General features: G+C 44.3%; 1 protein-coding gene across 1 annotated transcript; it reads right to left on the bottom strand.

The window, feature by feature from the left end:
- Positions 1–1,293: 1,293 nt before the first annotated feature.
- LOC109477285 (dual specificity protein phosphatase 7-like) lies at positions 1,294–5,354 on the bottom strand. Its single transcript, XM_019778385.1, has 3 exons — positions 4,474–5,354; positions 3,717–4,157; positions 1,294–2,221 (listed from the first exon to the last, which is right to left on the bottom strand). The coding sequence occupies exons 1-3, from the start codon at positions 4,826–4,828 to the stop codon at positions 1,926–1,928; spliced, it is 1,092 nt and encodes a 363-aa protein (XP_019633944.1). The 5' UTR covers positions 4,829–5,354; the 3' UTR covers positions 1,294–1,925.
- Positions 5,355–10,370: the final 5,016 nt, after the last annotated feature.

Here is a 10,370-nt window from a genome sequence, read left to right as displayed (position 1 = left end):
TTTGCAGCCCAAGCCCACAAATATTGTCAAACATTAGCCTCTATCAGGTTTCAGAAGCAGCTAGAAAGAGCAGAACTAGGCCAAATATACAGATAGATCTAACATGCCAGAGAAGTTGGCTGGCTATTAAAGTCAACCCTCTGAAACTGTACACCTTCTGTGGACTAACTACCCTGGCATGTTATCTATTTGGCCAATTTATACTCTTTCCATTTGCTTCTGAAGCCTGGTAGAGGCTAATCAGACATGTGTAGAGGCTAATCAGACATGTGTAGAGGCTAACCAGACATGTCACAGCAAAGACTCCATCCACCCCTTCTGACAGAATCAATGCTGTTGCCTGTTTTTTTAAATACATTAGTGATTGTGTTCAGATCCAGTTTTCCCTTTGCCCTCACACTACCTTGACCTCTACCTGCATTCTTGGGTGCCTTTTGTTTCTTCACCTAAGCTCTAGTTTTCCGTTTAAGCCAAACAAGACAATCAATAACCGAGTTTGCTGGCACCTAAATGGGCAGTTTAATATTTAACCTCCCCCCACACAGTTGGAGTGTTGTACATAACTAAACATCTTGGTAAGAACTTAAACAGGAGTGATGAGACATGATTACGTGATTCTAGCAAGTCATGGGATTATGGAAAGTTGGTGTAATCTTTTAGTCATAGATTATGTAACCTTGGAATAGGAAGGATCCTGACAATATAACATCCTGTCCTGATCTCATGCCTAGGTTTGCAGTATTACTCAGTCTGGTTAGTCACTCATCCACCTTGTTGACTAGACTGACCAATCAGAGGGCTCCACAGGTGACCCCCACGACCTCCCTGCGACCTGTGCATTGTGATGTCATCCAGCATGTTTACCTGTCAAGAGCCCCCCACTGAGCCGGTGCATAATAGGGCCGGAAAACTTAACATGTCACGGCGGCAAGGGCAAACAAAGCCAGGAAAACAATCTGTGCGATCCGATCACCTGTGATCAGTGGGCGTCTGAAAGGGACTGATGTCAGCCCCGATCAGTGACAATACCGATCCGACGATTCCATTCACACAGTCCGTGTAACACCGGGCGGGCTGTGAATGGAAGGGAAAACATCGCCATTCTTTAGATCTTTGTGGGAACGGACTTTGCGGGTGACCCATACTTGGCAAGGTCGCTACAAAAGAGGCTGATTTTGAAAGCCAACACCTCTCTTACATCCAACCACACACACAAATCTTGTGGGAGGTGGCCCGGAAAGACCACCTGAAAACCTCTCACACACAATATTAACAACCAGGAGCCGGATGTAGTAGATTTCTCTTCATATAAAACTTTATTTACATTAGGGACCTTCCTGTTCATAATACACAGTGACATTGTACATATTTTACAATATACAGAGGAAAAAGAATTTTGATCCCTTGGAAAAATATTGCCACATTTATACCAGATAGTTTTGGCAGGAAAACCAAGATGAGGTCAGAATTTTTTTTGCTCCTCTTACAAAGAGCACCTTAACTCATCACCATTATGTAGTATGACTATGAGGAAAAGTTGACAAGGATGTAATATATAGGGGAAAGGGTCCCCAATCCTGAGATAGAAAGGCACTTTTGTTTTGGGGGAGAAAACAAAAAATAGCGATATACATGATTTTTTTAAATGGCTGACGACAATTGTCGCCCTACATTTATATGGTCCACTGATAAATTCTACCCTTCCACTGCTGACAACAGTATCTCCACAATCATTCTGTTCTATAATATATTCTTTCTTGTCCGAACTTTTCTACATTTGTAGAGTTCTATTCTGAACATCTAACAGAAAATTCTTGGGTTGTTAAAAGTGCAGCAATCTAGAGTCCCGACTGCAGACAGTGATGATTCCAACACTGTCCATGTCTTCTCTACAAACTTGTGCTTCAAGTCTGACTCTCGTGAGCCTAGCTGTGGAGGGGGGTTATGGTCGGTGTCGCCGTGAACTGCATTTTTGGCACGTTGTCACACTGGCAATTTGTACAATGGTGGCTGTGCTCCAACATACGCTCAAAGTCCAGCAACTGGCCCATGAAGTTGAAATTCGGTGAAATGTTCGACTTTCTCTGCTTGACATAGTCGTACGCGTCGTTCAATGACAAGTTCAGTTTCTGCATGAGGTACGCCACGGTGACCGTTACGGAGCGGCTCACACCGGCCAGGCAGTGGACAAGAACTGCGGTCTTCTTCTGGCGTGCTTCCTCTGTAAAATATGAATGGAGGACATGTCTTTAGTGATGGTGCAATCACCTGCGAGTTTTTCAATCAGTAACAAGGGCTTATAAACCATTCACTGTTGATAGCCCTGCATTACCAATGAGAGGTTGCCATCTCCTTAATTGATGAATAATACTGTGACGTAAAAGTATTTCTTATGCAGCAGCAATTTATTACAATGGCAACTGCTAACAAAACTGTGACAACACAAGATATATTACTACTAAGTATGAAATATTTACATCCTTACAATGCAGGTTAATATTTTTCATAAGACTTCAATTTATTTTATTCATAATACACCCTTCGCCACAAGCTTGGCACAGTCTCACCCAAATATCATAGGTTTGTTACAAAATTATGCCAATGTGCAAAGTATCCATCATTTCTTTTGTGTTCACAACCAGATCAAATATTTTCCATTAAAACTGCTCTCCTATCGTAAATACGGCAGGGCCGGAAATTCAATGGGAGGCCGGAGATTGGGCGGGAGAGGGAGATTTGTTGTGAATGGGGCCCCCGCATTGATATGAAAATCGTTTCTACACACACGGCCGGGTCGGCTGGCCCCGCGCTGAGTAAAGCGCATCAATGCGTGCCAGGAATACCAAAACCCGCCTGCCCCACAAAACCTGCTCCAAATCTGTCTCCGTTTGGGGCCTGCCTGTGCGGAAATGATGCAGTTTGGGGAGCCTGGGGTCACGGACAAGGGCTCACACCAACATCTGGAACCTGTGTAGGCTAGCAGGGGGAAGGTGGGCGAGCAGTTATCGGGTTTCCCCTATTACACACATCCGCGCGCCTGATGGCTTCAGGCCCGCCGGAAATTAGACGCGGGGCACCTCCGGAGCAGGGGCTCCCTATGCATACCAAACACACGGGAAGAAACACTGCCTGGCACGGTCAAAACAACAGGATAAACACTGGGGAAAACTAGAGAACACAGAGCCACCCGAAACACACACATCCCCGCCTGTAGTACAGAGCCATGAAGGGACAGAACCCCTACAGGATACAGGAGTTCAGACAACCGGGGAATGGCTGAGTTTCAAGCCAGGAAAAGGATTTTGGCAGGAAAGTCCGTGGAGCCCTGCCAGAACTATAAAGCCATGTGGACGTGTTTAGACTCGCTGATGAACTCTTGACGGGTTGGGAGGAGGGGCACTTTCTAAGGTTTCAAAGGAAAATATTTCTCATGTAAATAGAGGTAAGTCGGTTGGATATTGGTGGGCCACCTGTACACACCTGGACTGGGCAGATCTGGCTGTCAGAGTGTGTAAATAATGACACATCTTCTGTGTACTCCGTTTCTAAGCTCCGGACTCACAACTTCCCGTTTTAAAATGAAGTATATTTGAACTGAAGTAGATAGTATGAAACACTTGCACAATCATAATTTTCCCTACATTCTGTACCAAGCTTGTGGGGAAGGAAAAGTTGAAACGATAATAAAAATGGGCATAATGTGTAAGACAACTTACCGATGAAGGATATGGCATCAGGAAAGAACTGGGACAGGTTTTGGCTCCAGTGGTCTGAGATGGGGATCTGCTTGTACGTGAAGGTCTCGGATCCCTCGAATTTGTTGGGCAAGTTGGGGGTGACGTTGAGGATATGTGTGATGCCGTACTTTCTCAGACTGTCCAGGTTGGCGGCGTCCTTCGCCGTGCCGAGGTAGAGGTAGGGGAGGATCTGGACGGGGTAGGCGTCCAGGGGAGGCGAGTCGCTGTCCGAGGAATCGCTGCAGATGTCGGAGCCCTCCGAGCTGGAGGACGAGTCGCTGCTGCTGCACAAGTCGCTGCTGATCCGCAGGCCCCCGAGCCCGAAGATCGGCGGCAGGTCGCCCCGACTGCTGTCCGCCGAACTCTCCAACGTCGACTCGCACAACTCCGGGTACTCGGTGTGAAACTGATTGAACCCTCCTGTAGCAAACACATAACATCACAAAAATACATCAACATCTGCAAGCAGTAATTTTGGTCAAGAGGCACCATAATTTGTGGATTCTGCACACCTTGCAAATTTCAGACAGGTGAGGAACGTTCACTATGAGATTGGTGGGCATAAAACACTCAATATATATAAACAGTACTTTCCCTACGAAAATTCAGTCCACGCAATTGTCTAAAACATTGGAACAAAATCATACCATATCAAATAGGAAACATAACAGCACACCAGGGGTGCAAATAGTTGACGTACAGTCGGTAGAAAACTGAAGCGGGTAAAGGGGCGTACCTTGTAGGTAGAACGCTCTGCAGCCGTCTTCCTGCAACTTTTTCATCAGGAGGTTTATGGTCTGGCTCGTGCACCCTGTGTCCGTCGATGCCTCGTCGTACAAAATAACAAAGTCCTCCTTACACCTCCGGTTGAATCTCTCCTTGCCGACATCGCTGAGGATCAGGGTATTGATTGAACAGTTCCCCTTTTTGAGGCGCTTCAACATGAGCGAGGGAATGACAACATTAATGGCGCCCTCGATGTGCGAGGCGGCGTAGTCTTCGCAAGCCCTGCAGTCCAACTGCAACACGTCCATATCCTGTGTCAGATGGTCGTACAACCAGTCCACAGATTTCGTATTCGGTTCCGTCATTTTTGTTACTGTCCGAAGTCTTGTCTCCTCTTGAACTGGAATCTTGACGGGTTTCTCTCTCCGTGTGGAGAGTGCCTTCTCTCGCTGGTAAAAATGTGATGGAATGTCTTGCTTGAGACGCGAATCGGCGGTAGCACTGCCCCCGCTTAGCTGGCGAAATTCACCGATGGTTCGTCGATAAAATCCTCGGTGGTGACGTGATGTTCCTAGCCGAGGTGCTCCTTAGGTCTTCCCGTGAAGGATTGGCGAGTTCACCCGGTAGCAACGACGGGAGATCTTCGAGAAATGTGGCCTGTGCTTGTCTGAAGCCCGCCTCACATCTGACAACACGCACACACTCTCTCACCGAACCCACTCACTTCCATATACAGCACAAACAATACATACTCCTTCTTTTAGACAGCCAATCAGCGCGCTGCTAGCCATTACCGTCATCGCCGTTACCATAGTGACTAATAACCTCATCTTCTATTGTGTCCATTGACGTTTACGGGACCCGCCTCCGGATTTGGCCAGTAGAAAGTAGTGCCTGGTTGCCATCACCATAATTTAGACTGTAAAAAATAATATCGGAAGATGACTTGTCGCTATCGAGCACACTCTTGACGGCAGATACGGAGGGCGTGTTATGGTTTATCAATGTATTATTTTCAGACTAATTAATTCCCTTGATTTGATCAAGTATTACTCAATTACACATTAATTGAGTAATTACGATTTTTTGTGATCATTGAAGATTTTCAAGAACAGAAACGTTTGTAAACGTTACATGTTTTGGTAATAAAGAAGTAATGGTATCATAATGCAACCTCGGAGCAAAATTGAGAGAAAAAATTGAGCCTGGAATATTTGGGAGCATTAGGCCGTAGAACAGAAAACGTCACGATAAGATCGACATGCATGAACAATTAATGATGATAAGTAAACAAACAATACTTACAATGAAAATATATGGAAAATGGCATGTACTTATGTTAAAAACAACATTCCAGGATGATGTTATTGTTTTTGATTGTCGTTTGATAGGTGTAATTATTTTCAGCATCGCTAATGTGCTAAGTATACCACAGTATTTTTGTCATCTATCAATTTTGGTGCTTTTGTTGAAGGATACAGTCTGTTTTTGAAAAAAAAGTTAACATTGGTTTTAGGCATTTGTATTATTTCAATTTCTCAATTCCAAAATACTAGTACATCACAGGTCATGTACTGTATATATAGGGTCTGAGGGCCAACACTGCACCTAGCGGACGTACGAATTAATGCAGATGCAGACAAATCTGAACGCAAAACAGGCATGTGTATAAAGGTCGCCCCTGTGGTTTTTCTTCAAATGCCTCGGGGGTCTGGTATTTCCGGTGGCGGTTTACACACAAACACATCAGATGGAGCATACAAATCACTCAGATGGTTAGGGGGAGGAGCCACGCCATTGGCCAGTCGGCCCCTGGGGAGCAGGGATAATTGGTTGTACGGAAGCGAACGGGGTCGATAGCAGTTGTCGGGAGAGAGGGGATGACCGGATGGAATTACTGGGACGGTAATCACCGAGACGGGACGGTAGCATCGGGCTGAACGGACAGGCGACAGCAGGGACCGTTTACGAAAATGGACAGAAAATCGTGCACAAACGACATGCATTTTTATTCTGTTAGTCCTAACAAGCACGGTATAAAGCAGTGTATTGGATTCAGTTCTGAATATTTTGTTTATTTTCTGTGCAAATGCACCCCACGAATTACGAGTGTTTGTTTGCCTCGACCCTAAACGCTTGGTTGAGCGAGAAATGAAAACAAAAATTTTAAAGCGAGAGAAATCAAAACCAAAGGAGGGAGGATTAGAAATACCCCGTGACAGATATCCTGAAATATACTGCAAAACACGACATTTAATGACGGTATGTTTGATTGACTGTTTCGGAATAGATTCGCTCTGGGTGCGCTGAGCCGTACACAAGCATGTCTCGCTAGCTGACACAGTCTCGGGGATTTTCTCAGCTTTCCTGCGCGGAAATGCAGGGGGTTAACCTTTCCCAGCACTAAAATCACTTGAAACAACGCTGTGTACTCAGCCTATATCCTGTATTGCTACAGCAGAGTTATACAAACCTATCGTTGCTGCAGGGGATGGCGGGATCCTCGTGAAGTTGTCGAGTTTCAGGAGGTCTTTTATTTACCCTCAGGATACCGGAAGCCAATTTCAAATGGTTCATGGGCACAGTTGGAAAGGGCAAGCTAACGCTGTGAGTGTTAGGTCGGGGTTTAGTATAGTCTCCACCAGACTTCTTTTGCAGGCTGAGTAATTCGGAGAAATCGGTCTAAAAAGGGTATTAATTGGCGAGAGAAGGTAGCCGGCCTTCGACGATCAATTTATTCAGCCTGCAAAAGAAGTCTGGTGGAGACTAGGGGTTTAGGATCGTTTAGGTTTTTGCTAGCGCGGGTACGTAGTCAATCAAGGTCGCCTGCTGACTATATAGCCAGTCCATTGAAATTCAGAGATGAAGAAATATATAAATATACTTTTTGTGTTATCAATGACATTATACACATTGATATCTGTCATCGCCTGCCCTGACAGGCTTGAAAACAACTTCGTATTCATCCTGAGATACAAACAAAACTGGCAGTCTCTAAATAGGTCGACTGGAATGGACTGGAATGCCTATTCCGCGTGTAAACAGTACAGAATAAACTGTTTGGAAGGACGCCCTTCTAAATTGTGAATGAAGAAAGCCGGGTGATTAGTTCGCACGGCATTATGTGCGTGTGTCTAAGCCACATGGGACCTCGATCGCTTCCTGTTTACGTAATTACCTCCGCCTTTCATTCATAAAAATCCGTTTTTCACACACGCTGGCTGACTGTGATTAGCATGTGAATGGACAGGTGATTGTGGGAACAGGATGCGTCAAATCTAGTAACGACACGAAGTTACAACGTGAACGTTTGACAACTCCTTGGCTACATTAGGTGATAATGATATAATGGGCACGTGTGTAACGACTTCACATCTTCCTGTTTTCTTGTAAAAAGATTAGCACTGGAAGTGTCAGGGCCCGGTATTTAGAGCAAATTGGTGGTGTTTTCTTTGGTGGTGCCTGTACTAGATTTCGAAAGCGGCCGGAATAGAAATAGACTGATAACATACCAGTGTGCGGAAAATGTACTCCTTAGGGCACCAAATTCCCCCTGGCATGTTATCTGTATATTTGGCCTTCAGTGTGGTTCGCTGGCATGTTGTCATTCGCATGGCCAATAGAAAGAAATCGAATATAAGTTCAGATGGTCTCAAACTCTGCCAGACATCTGCTTGGAGATGATCCATTGACTACAGCAGGTGATTATGTGGGGAGGGCGTGGGGCCATTGATAAGGATCTTTTCCCGCCATTTCCTCTGTTCCCGCCATCTCCATTCATGAAATCCCAGGTAATTCATGAGTCACGCGTCATCTGGGCAGGATGTGATTTCGGGGATGCGAACGTTGTTTGTAAACAAGATATTTGTGGTGGTACTAAGTATCCTGTAAATCATGACTGGCAACTTTATACACACCGTACGGTACAGGGACAACAAAAGACCACAAATTGTGACGCAGAATGTCTGAAAAATACTATCGCACGATGGTAAATCTGCAGACTCCATGCTGACACACCCGTCTTTCCTTCTGCATTACATTATTATTATTAGCTAGCTGCCATTCACATCAGCACGGCTTTTTACTATGCAACCTCAAATAAAGCTGCGATGAATCATTATAATGTGACGCTTCAGTGGGAGGGGCGGACTACACAGACTGATTGATCAAGTGGATTTCTCAATGTTTTCTATAAATGTGTATTCATGAATGATCATGCAGTGCACTGTGCACCAAGCATCTACTGAATGTCTAGTACACATAACGTTACATGTAATATGTCATGTCTTTTCCAACGTATAGCTATAAAAGACTCAAAATAGTAAAGGTAGGAAAATTAAGAGCCGTCGGTAGCTTTACGATTTCAGTTGTGGTTGCCATTTGTAATGATGTCAATGTAATGGGAATGATGATGATAGACATGCATTCATCCAAAATATGTCCATTCATATGGTAGAGTGCGCGTCAAATTATGTGATATATTATATTCTGTGCGTCGATTTATTTTGTTTTTTGGTCCCCATCAGCAGAACATATAGCAGACAACACTCATGACGATATGTTTATATACTAGATTGTATCTTCATTAGATAACACACATCATGGACCAAACTCATCTTTTGTTGTCACAATCCTTTCGGCGCCAATCACACTGAAAATCGTTCGCATACATCATCCAAGTCTACGGAATATCATTCTCGAATGATCAATGGGAAAAATCAATGACGTGTTGCCGCCTTCCGGGGGGGGGGTGACCTTCATTTCAGGACAGCTCGTCCATTGATAGCATGAATGGAAACGGGCGTAAAAATCAATGGCTGGCTCCGAGAAAATGGCGCGCGTGGGTAGACAGACACATGCATACTCAGCGTGGGGAATTCATCCCCTATCCAGGAGACACGACGTCTTATTTTGTACATGAAGGATTTCACCTCTATACTAGGAGACATGTCGACCTGTAAGGATGGATGGGCCAATTAAGAACTGAATGAGATAGATTGATTTGTTTTCAACAGAGCCTGATGGTATTTTAAACCGGTAGAAAGATAATTCTGAAATTGGATGAGCGGACAGTTCACCACAGACAACTAGGGGGAATTGTTGACGTTGAATGATATGTACGTTTCCAAATTAAAGCAGAAAAATTACGGTTTTCATTGGAGGGCGCATGACAAGGTTGGGTTAGGCCCTGACCGAGGGGCCATGTTTCATCCGGGACATTGAACCTGTATGCTTATGCCAGCTGCTGCGTGTCATTTGAAGACATGTATGAAATCTTGGGAAAAGTTTATAATATTTTTCACTCATTCAAATTCATAAGCCCCGTCCATTGGTAGATGAAACAGGTTGATTTACTAGCTTTTGGTATTTTACTTAAACTTTCAGCTACATGTATATACCAGGTGTAAATATATATGGTTGGTTTCCTTTCTTCCATTTCTTGTTATTTTATTATCTCAACTTCACCCTGGTTGCTTGAAAGTTCGAAATGTTCTTTCGTGGATAAAATGTGGCGTTTTCTTGATCCGACAGACTGTATTTGGTCAGTTGATCACAATCCTGTATTTCGTTGCTCTCCAAGCAGAGGATTAATTTTGACGTGTTTTAAGGCGTTGTCATCGAGATTTCTTTTTTGTACTGATATTTTTTTTACACCAGCCAAATTAAACATCCTTTGGGTTGTAAATAGAAACTGCCAGGTAAAACTGTACCTGCCTGGGAAATGGATACTGCCCGGCCAATTTGATACTGCCTTTGCAACCAACAAAAGATTTGGTTGGAGATCAGTATTCAAAGTTGTAGGGGGATAATGCCCGGTCATCTACACTGTGCATTTTCACTGCGTACCATCCACACTTATCCCACGCGGGACTGAGGGAGGACATTGAACCTCCTGTTGAATTACAC

The sequence above is a fragment of the Branchiostoma belcheri genome, unplaced genomic scaffold, assembly GCF_001625305.1.
Source record: "Branchiostoma belcheri isolate BF01 breed outbred unplaced genomic scaffold, Haploidv18h27 scaffold4, whole genome shotgun sequence".
NCBI classification, from domain to species: domain Eukaryota; kingdom Metazoa; phylum Chordata; class Leptocardii; order Amphioxiformes; family Branchiostomatidae; genus Branchiostoma; species Branchiostoma belcheri.
This window is presented reverse-complemented; position numbering and strand designations above follow the sequence as displayed.

Coding starts and splice junctions, on each gene's coding strand:
- LOC109477285 (XM_019778385.1), bottom strand. CDS start 4,828: ATGACGGAACCGAATACGAAATCTGTGGACTGGTTGTACGACCATCTG. Junction 4,158..4,473: donor CAGAGCGTTCTACCTACAAG/GTACGCCCCTTT, acceptor TGTTTGCTACAG/GAGGGTTCAATCAGTTTCAC. Junction 2,222..3,716: donor TGATGCCATATCCTTCATCG/GTAAGTTGTCTT, acceptor CATATTTTACAG/AGGAAGCACGCCAGAAGAAG.